This window comes from Danio rerio, chromosome 19, assembly GCF_049306965.1.
Source record: "Danio rerio strain Tuebingen ecotype United States chromosome 19, GRCz12tu, whole genome shotgun sequence".
NCBI lineage: Eukaryota > Metazoa > Chordata > Actinopteri > Cypriniformes > Danionidae > Danio > Danio rerio.
The window spans coordinates 8256573-8269091 of record NC_133194.1 but is presented as its reverse complement, the minus strand read 5'-3'; the positions used below and the strand labels follow the sequence as shown (position 1 = coordinate 8269091).

At 35.7% G+C, this 12519-nt stretch overlaps 1 protein-coding gene across 15 annotated transcripts in view; it reads left to right on the top strand.

The window, feature by feature from the left end:
* col11a2 (collagen, type XI, alpha 2) overlaps positions 1-12519 on the top strand; it is a 45751-nt gene that overhangs the window by 11271 nt on the left and 21961 nt on the right. For 2 of the 15 annotated variants that reach the window (NM_001328265.1, XM_017352253.3), the window contains 5 exons: positions 450-612; positions 2305-2427; positions 4583-4699; positions 9716-9844; positions 12079-12300. In NM_001328265.1, the coding sequence (NP_001315194.1) occupies positions 450-612; positions 2305-2427; positions 4583-4699; positions 9716-9844; positions 12079-12300 (754 nt within the window). Of the gene's footprint in view, positions 1-449; positions 613-2304; positions 2428-4582; positions 4700-7802; positions 8574-9715; positions 9845-12078; positions 12301-12519 lie in introns of all 15 variants that reach the window. The other 13 variants (XM_005159443.4, XM_005159442.5, XM_073930948.1 and 10 more) reach the window with 9 other exon arrangements.

The following is a 12519-nucleotide window of genomic DNA, read 5'->3' as shown; positions in this document are numbered from 1 at the left end:
CAATTTGGGACTAGTAATGTGCATTGCTTAGCACCTTATGTAGACAAGCTTAGTTGTGATTTTCTCAATATTTAATTTTTTTATTTTGGATTGCTCAGATTCCAGATGTTTAAATAGTTAATGCACAATATTGTCTTCACCCAACGAATCATACATCAATGGAAAACTTATTTATTTAGATTTTAGTGATGTATAAATAAATAAAAACTAATGCCAAACTATACTTAAACCTATGTTTTACAGTCCAGGGTCACATATATTAATATTGTTTGAATTACGGAGCCATGATATTGTTAGTTTTCAAGCAATGTGAAGTGTAACCGCTGGTGAACAGTAAACTTCACTTTCTGCATTATGAAAGGTTCCTTACAGTCTTTTAGCAAACCCACAAACTATGTAAAGGAACTTGATTCTCATTGAAACATTCAATACCTCTTCGTGTCCTATAGGTGGCACCGCATTGCCATTTCTGTGCAGAAGAAGAACATCACTCTGATCCTGGACTGCAAGAATCGCATCACCAAAACTCTGCCAAGGAGCAACAACCCAGTGTTGGACACCAAGGGCATCACTGTTTTTGGAGCCCGTCTCCTGGATGAGGAGGTTTTCCAGGTCTGCTTTAGCAACGAGTGCAATGAGTTAGAAATTGTGTGGTGCACATTTTGTGTTTGATTGATCACAATTAAAGTGATGATAAATGTATTTAATTTTCGTGTGCAGAAAATAACTACAATTTATAGTGATTCCATTAATAGTTTTCACATATTGTCTCACCATTAGGGAAACGCCCCACTGGTGGGCAAAACCTCACTATTCCCAATGACCGCCAAGTCACGGGCTGAATAATTGAGAGGGGTCTGGCTGCAGACTCGGTGCAGATGCAATCTCAGCTGCATCCAATGCTTTTTAATGTTCTCACCTAACCCCGCCTCTAACCCCACCCATCACAGTGATGTCACTAGCTCCATTGAGTGCATTGTGTGTGACATTGCATCTCTAAGCAATGCAGTCTCAGCTTGCATCATAAAGGCTGCATCCAAATACTGTTGGAATAATTTCTCTCTTTTTTGCTAAAAAGCCAGATAATTGTTGTGCAATAGATTTAAGGTAACCAACCGACGTGGAGACAAACCTGAGCTGTCCTTCTACAGAATTCCTTCAAAGAACGAACAGCCAGAAAGGAGAACTTTATGGATTTGTGCCGAATGGTAGCATCATTGACCCATAACAATGCTCTGAAAGGGATATGATGGTTTTAAATTAATGGTTGCGGATGCAGTATATGGATTGCAAGTTCCCCCAATGTACAGTTTTTACTCACATCTCTATTTTGTTCAGTTTGATTTTGTTCATTTTGATATGTGATCCAAGTATTCATAGCTTGAAACAGGTGGACATATGACCGGTCTGTGCTGCGTTTCTAGGTAGATTCCAGTGTAGCTGACAGTACCACACATTATTTTTTGCTCGCCAGGTCTCCGAACCGGTCACATTGCTGAAAACTATTAATAAGAAACTGAAGTTACAAGAATGGCAATTTTATTTAGTTTCTTTATATAGTGCAACAGTAATTATGTGGATTTTACAAACTCTAATAATTTCCTTAATACATTTTTAACAATATCTTGTACTGTTCTGTGAGGTATAATGATATCAAGATTTGTACATTATCATTAAATCATAATTTAGAATTTATTAGCTACATTCAGTTTTATCCTGTAATCAGAACACAGTTTAATCAGGTGTAGTGGATTGTCAACCAGTAAGTAAACACACACTGATATGATTTACTGAAAGTTTCCATGTTTAAATATTTTTATTCAATACACGTATATTGCTGTTTATACAAAGCATATATTTATTAAAGCAAACATCCTTAATAAGCCATAAATAATGAGTACATTCAGTATAAAGTGACCTGTAATAGCAGACAAAGCAATAGTGACCACATAATAAAACAGGTAATCAACACTTTACAGTCTTGAGCTGAATAATGACTTCTGAATTTGAGTTTGCCTCTCATTTATACTTGCATCACTGACTATGTTATATTTTCTGTTTATCACTGTGAAGTTGCTTTACAACAATCCATACAGTATAAATCATTATATAAATAAAGACAGCATAACTTTGATAAGACATACTGAGTGAATCACAAGTGAAAAGGCAATTCATTTAATAATATTTACTTTAATTTCAATTTGCACATAATAACTGCTATAGTATCTCAGGTGGCCTGATTCTGACCACAATTTTCAGGGAGAATCATTTGACATCTCTTCCTTTTCCTTTGGTTTTCTTCAGGGTGAGATCCAGCAGCTGCTGATCGCATCCAACCCTCAGGCCGCATATGACTTCTGTGAGCATTACAGCCCTGACTGCGACTCTCCTCTGCCCAAAGTCCAGTCCCAGGACCCAAACACCTATGTGAGTACCACAACACATTTTTAAAGTGAGCCACGGCATCCTGGTGTGAGATATGTAGAGATCCACTAGTGGAAACTGTCTAATTTATCAGTGAACATTACTCAGCTCATATTATTCAAGCAATTCTTCTCTCAATATATTATAAGTCACTGATGTATGTTAAATATTTTTGATTTTGTCTAATATTTGCAGTAAAATCTCATCATTAATCACGTCTTTAAAAAGCTGTGTCTGTATTTGCTTGGATATATATGAACCAATTAAAACATTGTAAATGTTACTCACAAATGCATCTCACACCAGAATGCCAGGGATATTTACATATTACATACCTCTTAAAGTCATGCACATTTTTTATGTTTTAAAACACATTAGTATTAGATTTGATGTACAATATTTGGAGCCCAGTATATATATCATCTCCCTAAAATCCATTGTCATACACCCACAAGCTCTTCCACATCATCAAAGGTGCTTTATCTGAATGCAGTCTCAGATTCTCAATAGTGCATGTTGCCTATATTTATATATATATATATATATATATATATATATATATACACACACACACACACACACACACACACAGTTAAAGTCTGAATTATTAGCCCCCCTATTATTTTTTCCCCTAATTTCTGTTTGATAGAGAGAAGATTTTTTCAACACATTTCTAATCATAATAGTTTTAATAACTCATTTCTAATAACTGATTTATTTTATCTTTGCCATGATAAAAATAAACAATATTTTACTAATTATATTTCAATACACTTTTATACAGCTTAAAGTGACATTTAAAGGCTTAACTAGGTTAATGAGGTTATTTAGGCAAGTTATTGTATAACGATGGTTTGTTCTGTTGGCTATCGGAAAAAAAATATAGCTTTATGGGGCTAATAATTTTGACCTTAAAATGGTGTTTAAAAAAAAAAAAAAAATATATATATATATATATATATATATATATATATATATATATATATATATATATATATATATATATATATATATATATATATATATATATATATATATATATATACTGCCTAAGATTTATAGAATACTGTATAAATCAACACAGCTATTTTGGACAATTTTTACTTTTCCAGGTATCTTAAGCAAAGGTATTTCAGTCTGAATGTAGGTCCAGAAGTACAGTAATGGCCAAGATCTCTCCACAATATTTGATTGTACAATATTTGAATGCGGAAACCACCTAACTTTATTAATGCATTGTAATAAAATTATTAGCCAAAAAAATAAATAAATAAATACAGTCACTTTTGTTTGGCAGCCGCTCTGCTGTGCATTCCATAATGAACATATTTCCTTGCAGTATCACAAATTGCACAATTTAAAAGCTGAGCACATGTAACATTTGGTCACACTTTAATTCAAGGAACAATTCTCATTATTAACTAGTGTCTTATCACCTGCCTCTTATTAAGATATTGGCTGTTTATTAGTATATACTGATAATACATATTCTTCATGATCTTATTCTACATCCAAATCCTACCCAATACCTAAAATGAATAACTATTAGCAAGCAGCAAATTAGGAGTTTATTGAGGCTAAAGTTTATTGAGGCTAAAGTAAATTGTTAACAGTGAGAATCAAACCTTAATCCGACCAAAAAATGTAAACACTTTAATCAAAACTACACAACACACTTGAAAATCTGCATCAATATGTTAAATAAAGGGTACATAAATTAACCTTTATTAGCCGGAAATACATTTGGCCATTACTGTGTTAGTTTTATATCTCTACAGGCTGAACTGCATATAAGAGCTTTATTTTTTTACTGCCTAAACTATACGCTTGTGTTAGCTTTCAGATGAATGCATTTGTTTTGTTGTTCATTCTCAATGTGATTTGCAGTAATATCCAAGTGTTACTCAAACCCATGAGTCTGATGAGCAAATGATAAACCCATCATGCTTTCATCCTGACTTTTGCTGTGAACTTCACCTCCAGTTTCTACATCTCACTTTACTCATCCATCATGTCTCTCTCCTCTATCACTGTCTCTTTCCAAAGTCTCCTTTTTTCACTCATCTCTTTTGCTTCATTCCCTCGCTGTCACTCACGTGCCCTTCCTCTGCATTCCTCTGGCTTCACTCCTCCTCTCTCTCCCCCACATGTCTCTCAGCACTTTGATGAAGAGCAGGATGATTATGAATACCCCTATTATTATGAAGGAACTACCAGTGTCCCTCCCTCCCCATCCAAACCTCCCTCCGTCCCAGCCGAGACACTCACTGAACAGGTAAAGAGGGAGAGCGACTATGGAGGGAATCAGAAAAGAGAGGAAAAGAAAGAGACGGCATGAGTTAAGAAAAAAAAAAAACAGATTTGTGTTTTCTCAAGGAAATAACAGGAGTTAAAAGTAACATATTCAGGGTAATTTTCAACTTTATTTTTCTCATTTTGCAATAAAAACACCTGAACATCCCTATTATTGTGTTTAAAATGCTTATTCTTTTAACAAGATAAACTGATAAGCTAAATATACACTTATAAAACCTTACAAAGCCTCAAAATATTAAATATTTGTTTATTTTATAGATGTTTAGGTATTTGAACATAATTTAGAAGAAAAAGTTTATTTTAGTTTAGGAGTTTTTAAAAAAATTAGAGTTAAGAAATCTGAAATATTTTTAAAAAGTTAGTGTGCAAATGTTACAATAAAATCGATGTTGCTGTTTACATTTTTAAATATTATTTGTGACAATACCAAATATTATCATATTTTTAGGATTAGTATATACATTACCTGACAATAGTCTTGTCGTAGAGCAACAAATAATAACTTTACTTATAGTTGATCATTTGTAAAAGTGGCAGAAGGTAGATTATTCCGATTATTCTGTTGAATCGCTGAAAGGTTCAAGGTGCTCCAGGATTGGCAAGCCCAGTCACCAGATCTAAACATTAATGAGCAAGTCTAAGAGTGTAGGAGGAGTCATTGAAGATGAATCCAAAGAATCTTGAAGAACTCTGGGAGTCCTGCAAGAACACTTTCTTTGCTATTCCAGATGACTTTATTCAAAAGTTGTTAGAGTCATTGCAGAGATGTCCACTGCAGCATGACTTTATACTTTATAATGTACATTATTTTTGTTAAGTGACAAGACTTTTGTCTAAGCAAAGTCAGACCTTACTGTTCTAATTAAACAATTAAAAATCAAGGCATGATCATATTTTATTTTAGTAAAATAAGCATAATCTAGATGCCTTCGCCTTTCATATAAGCCACTTCTGATACCAAATGATCAGCTAGAAGTCAAGTTATTAGTTGTTGTTCCTAAAAGTTTGATAGGCGACAAGACCTTTTTCAGGTAGTGTATACTAAAATATATATATATATATATATATATATATATATATATATATATATATATATATATATATATATATATATATATATATATATAAATATATATATATATATATATATATGTATAGTTTTATTGTTAAATGAGAGCCATAATGAAAGTTCACAGATGCAATGATAACTTACCCGTCTCTTTAAATTGACTCATCCTCTCTTTTCTGTTGACTCCTGTTTTGCGTCATCATGTGAAGTCCGTCCTCTTTTCGTACGCCACTTTGTTTCACCTCATCCCTCACACACTGCATAACACTGTATTAATGTGTCTTGTGTCATTTACACGTTGTCTTTTGTCATATATTTGTTCCTGAATAGCGTTAGAATGTATTTGTTGGACAGTACATGCTTGTGTGTATGTGGACTTTAAAGAGGCACTGGAAGATCAACTCACACACACACATACACTTACACACACGTCATTCACAGATCATGGCCATACTGTGTCAAACCAAGAGAGATAGCAATGCTATCTCACAGCAGCTCATAATTTTTTGATTTAGTGGCTAATTCGTACAATCTCATTCATACAATTTGTTACGACTTGCTCATCACCTCAATGACGGTTGGGTTTAGAGGCGGTGAATCATTTAAAATATTTACATTTTTATACGAATACCCACTAAACTGACAAAACGTAAAATAGTTACGTTTCCTCAAGAGATCAGGCTGGATATAGAAATAATTGTTAACTAAATAAGAGCAAGCTTATTTATTGATCATGTATGAATTATATATTATTAGTAGTATTTTTTGTAATATATTAGTATATATTACAAATTTTTAATTTGAATCGTTTTACAAGTAACATACAGATTCTGGTTATTTACTACAATTTAGTAATTCTGCATAGTAATTTATTCAGATTAATTGTTGACCAGACGAATTGTCAAGTGTAAATAAACAAGGTTATTGTAACTTAATGGTCTGAGGCTACCACAATAGCTCAGGTTTTTAAGGAAGCCACTTTTAATTCTTCTTAATTGCATGGCGTTTCCATTCCTTTAACTTTGTTTTATACTTCTGTGAATTTGCATGTGTTCATACTGTGTTTCACCTGTAAAAGCTCTTGTGTCTTGTGTCACCGTGAACTGTTAATATGTACAGTGAGCATCTGTGTCTATGTGTGTATTTAAATCCATCTCTACACTCTCCAACGTTTACTTTCACTTTGTCCAGTATTGTATTCTTACTCATTCTCACTTTGTGTGCTGTTTCTCTTCCACTGTGGACAGTCATGTCTGTATCTTGAGTGCTTATTGCAATGTTTAAACCTAAACTTGAATGTTGTCCTTCACTGTGAGAATAGATCACTTAGTTACTATAATTTAGCCTATTATGTGTCAACATCTAGAGTAGATTCTGTACAGTTTGTGCTTTTGCTTCTGGGTAGCCCACACCATTCATTCCTTTCAAATTGATTAATATAATTAGTAATATTCCACTTCAACCAAGTAATTTGATATGTTTTAAGGGGATTATGAATGATGTGATATGACTACCTCATTTCCTCTACTTTAATTTCTCTCTATCTGTGCTGTTGGGCAGCACAGTATACCAGCCATGCATCAGTTTTATCAGCAGATGCTCTTTGAGCATTCTTAATCCCCAGTGCCTCACAACGTTACATCCCCATGCGCACAACATGCTGCTTTTTTAATGTGGAGATTGGCATTATTGGAGAAAACAGTATCATTTTGTATTTATTTAGGTATAAATGAAGTTTACTAAAATTAAACTCATCAAGAATTAAATTAAACAACATTATACTGTATCCAGTAATGCCAGTGAGATCTCAGTTAGCAATTTAAGTGCCAGCGATCTTAAATTCATTGTTTTGTCTCTCTCTCTCTCCCTCTTTTTCTGTCCATCCCCACTACTTTCAATCCCACCCATCCCTTATCCTCCCATCTCTCATTCAATCCTTTCATAAATGCTGACTCGACACTTACACTTTACAATATAAATAAAAATCAAATAGGCGGGCAAGGCAAACAATGGCAAAGTCACTAAGCAAAAAACTGCTCCAGCTGCAAAGCCTGCTCCAGCTAAACCAGCTAAATCCAAGCCAACACCAGCACCCAAAACAGCAAAGAGCAAACCTACAGCAGCACAATTATTGATTTCAAAGATAAAACCTACTCCTGCTTCTAAACTAGCAGCTAAACCAAAAGCAACTCCAGCACCAAAGAATGACAAAAAGAAGACCAACGACAATGGAAAGGTCAATAATGGTCAAACTAAAGTAAATGGAAATGGTAATGGCAAGAGCAATGGAAATGGTAAAGACACTAATGGGAAGGCTAAGGCTGGCAGCAATGGTAAACCCAATAACAACGGCAACGGCAATGGAAAAAAAACAAACGGAGATGCTAAAATTAATGGCAATGGCCCGAAAACAGTAAAGACTGTGACCAAAGTAGCATCAGCCAAGAAGTCAGAAACACCCGCTACGAAAACTGTAACAGGAAAACCTAAAGCGCAGGTCAAAGCACAACCAACCAAAAGCAAGACAGACAAAACGAAAGCCAATGCGTCCCCCGCAAAACCAAAAGACACCAAAGCCAAAGCAGCCTCCGTCACTCAAAAACCTGCTGTTTTCAAACCCACCCCCGTGCCTTTGCCTCGACCTTCAAAAACCATCCTCGATGTCAATAACGTCAAATCAATGTCCAGAAATTTCCCACCCTTCGACAAGGCTGTTGTGAGTGCCACCACCATCAAGAAGAAACCGACCAATGGTTACCAACAGGTACAAAATCAAGAGCCCGCCATGGCTGTCCTAGAGCTGTAGTTCCAACCTCAGCATTCTGGTTCAGTGCTGTATTCACAAGAGTGAAAGTTGGTCTGGGATTCATCTTCATTGAAGATGTTCACAGATACAACTCGTACACGGATCTCCTATGTGTACGTACAGCTTACCTTTCAGGTTTTTCATGCATACTCCTAACATTTCAGTCTAAGTTATATTTAAAATACATCAATGTTTAAATAAAACACTGTGTTTAAAACCATGAAGGAAACATTGACCAGGTGTGAGGTTGGAGACATACAGACTCACTGGATCTCCTCCACCCTTTCATATACAAAATGATCCGATTGATCATTGAAAGGATATGATAAGCGGTCTAGACTGTCTGTCTTCTGTTTTATTTCCTTTCACTCCAAACCTTTCAATCTGTAGAAAGTCGATTACCAGGTAGAGCATGCGATGAGTTCAGAAACAAAAGATCCCTCAATTAAATCATAGAGCTCAATGTTACACATGACACAACGAGTCTCTCTCTCCGTCTCACATTCTGGTTTCAGCCTCTCTCTCTCTTTCTTTTAAGTGTTGTTTGTGAAATGCTGTCCTGTCAATTATATGTGAATGAAACATGAGAGAAGCAGCTTCACAATAGTGTGATGCTGCACTCACTTCTGTCTTTGTTGAAGATCTGTCCTGTGAAATCATGGACGTGTGTCTAAAAGTTGTTTATCATTGTTGACAACTGTGTTTAAATGGTTTGAAGACCATTGAGACTGATGTCAACATCCGCAAAGTCAACTTTTGACCCATCCTGACCTGTTATTTACTTGGCTAATTAATCCAAATCAGGTTCAAATTACAAATCTGTCAGGAACAGCAAATCTTGATGAACAAAATAAGCCTTTCACAACGTAAAGGCTTATTCCAAGATTAATTGATCTGATTCAGTTCTGATTTTACTGTGACACGAGAGCAATGGTGTTTTGCCAGAGGACGTCTTCTATCAGCAAAGCACATTGGTCTCTTCTTTCTGCATGTCACAAGTTCATCAGAACCGAGCTCGTTTCATACTAATCAATCTCTCTCCTTCAAATCTGCTTACCTCCACCCCTGACCCCACCCACCTCTCGGCCTACTCCAATCAGGACGTAGATCCTGCTTACTCAGAGGCTGACCACACCCCCACAGAGACCGATTATTATTACACAGTAGAAGAAGAGGCGGCTCCACAGCCAGAGAGTGATCTGACTGGATATGACGAAAGCATTAACCAGGTAACCCACACCCATGTATAGCTGAGACGAGCTCTCAATTACTCTAAACAATCACAATGGAGGTGAGACCAGCCTGTGTATATTTTACATTGACAATTAACAGTGCTATATCGTGATAAGTGCCGTGCTTATCTGCAAAAATGAATGCATTGCATCCATTTTATCAGAAATTCTTTTGTGATTCTTTTATTTCCGCTTGCCTCAAGATTTTTCTTCATGTTCCTATATCAAAACTCCATCTTGACATAAGAACCGAAATCTTGAGGAGCAAAGATCGCAAAAGAAATGGTGCAAATATGGAATGAATACCATGCATTCATTGCTGGACAGTTTATTTTGAGAGTAAGATATGTTCGGGAGTCTGATTTATTTCATATACATTTACTGTTAGTGAGCTGTAAATAGGTGAGATAGATTATGGAAAGACGTTTGGATCAGGTTTGTATGTAAGAAACCAAGCATTATGTACAGTAATAGTTTGGAAATGGACAATCTACATGATGGCCAAAAAGTAAAATGAAAGAGTCAACAATACAATGGTAAGAGAATGTTAGGTTGTGGTGCTTTAGAGTTTGCTTTATATTTTGTAGACTTGAGTGATTCTGTGGTCTTGTTTTTGGACTAGATTATTTATTTACAACAATATTGGAAACTATACTCATAAAAAAACATGGACTCACATTCATCTTGAGCCACAATCCTCATAATTATGGTCATACATTTTGCCTATTCGTCTTGATGATGGAGAAGAAAAGCTCTTTCACATCAAGGATGATAACTATATAAAGTTTTAATATTTGTTCCAATTTTTAAGACTAGCAAACAACACATACAGTTGAAGTCAGAATTATTAGCACCTCTGTTTATTTTCCCCCCATTTTCTGTTGAACAGAGAGCAGATTTTTTTCAACACATTTCTAATCATAAAAGTTTTAGTAACTTATCTCTATTAACCTATTTATTTTATCTTTGCCATGATGACAGTACATAATATTTGACTAGATATTTTTCAAGACACTTCAATACAGCTTAAAGTAACATTTAAAGGCTTAACTAGGTTAACTAGGCAGGTTAATTATTGTATAATGATGGTTTGTTCTGTAGACTATCGAAAAAAAAAATGCCTAAAGGGGCTTATAATATTGTCCTTAAAATGGTGTTTAAAAATTTTGAAACTGCTTTTATTTTAGTCGAAATAAAACAAATAAGACTTTCTCCAGAAAAGAAAAATATTATCAGACATACTGTGAAAATTTCCTTGCTCTGTTTAACATAATTTGGGAAATATTTAAAAAAGAGAAAAAAATTCAAAGAGGGTCTAATAATTTTGACTTTAACCGTACATTGTTTATCTTTATTTACAAGTAGCACAGTATTTACAGCCAATGAATAGGCTATTTCTGTCTGTTCGCATCCCGTCCCTTTGTGCCCCCTGGTGGCATAGACGCAATCTGCAGTCATACCTAAAAAAACACATTCTTACTCCTTTAGTGCGAAGGCCAACAAGGTGCGGCGTTAATGCTCATATTAAAGTGTCACCTACTGTAGGAGCAGTAACTCTGGAACCAGTTCAAGGAAAAACATTTTATTCTAGCTGATGAATAATTGCAGCATTCACCAGCCAATCAGAATTTACCAGACTTAACAGCAGTGTTTCTCAACCACGTTCCTGGAGGACCACCAGCTCTGCACATTTTCCATGTCTCCTTAACCAAACACACTTGATTCAGATCATCAGCTCGTTAACAGAGAATGAAAGACCCACCCGTAATGGCTGTGACAGACAAAGGAGACGTCCAAAACATGCAGTGTTGGTTGTCCTCCAGTAATGTTATTGAGAAACACTGCTATAAAGAGCTTGAGTAGTCTGAGCTAACAGAATGTAATCATATGTTAGTGTGGACGTTAGTAGAGTTTTCTATATATATTCTTGTGTGAACAGGCTTTTAAATGACAATGAAGTTTTAAAAGAGAGGACAAGTTTTGGTGAGTTCACCTGTGTTGTATGAATGTGTGTGTGTCTGTAAACCTGTGCCCATGTCTTTTCATATATGGTCTTCTCTCATGATCTGTTTTGCAACAGGTAAGATCTATTATTCTGATTATTCTGTCTCTTTGCCCTCTCATTTCCACTTCCCCCCTCTATTATCCAATCCCCTGCTGCCCCTTCACACCATATAACCCTCCAAACAATCCCCTCCACCCCTACATCTGCTCCTGATGGTACGGTCCAGGTCGACGAGACTGTCCCCGTTGAGGAAATGGATGCTACCAAGACAGGTGGTGAGGTGGCGTCTCAAACGCCAGAAGAGCCCTTCACTGAGGAGTACATTACAAGCGACTTTGGGATGAAGGAGTATGACTATTCCTACAAGGACTACAATGAGCCCATCATTGAGAGCAAGACGGAGGACACTCTAGGCCCTGCCCTGTCCGCTGTGACAGAGGAGGGGGGTGTAAGTTATCTTGTGCTTTCCAGCTAATTCATTTTAAAGCTTTGAAAAAGGCTTAAATTGAATTCGCTTCAGCTTTGAATCTTGCAGAGGCATCAAGCAGGAGGATGTTAAGACCAGCTAAGTGAGGTTTTCTGACTTAAGCTGCTTTCAAAAATCTAGTTGTCTGCCTACTAGTACAGACGTTTAATTAAATTCATTAAACTAATTATCCAATCAACC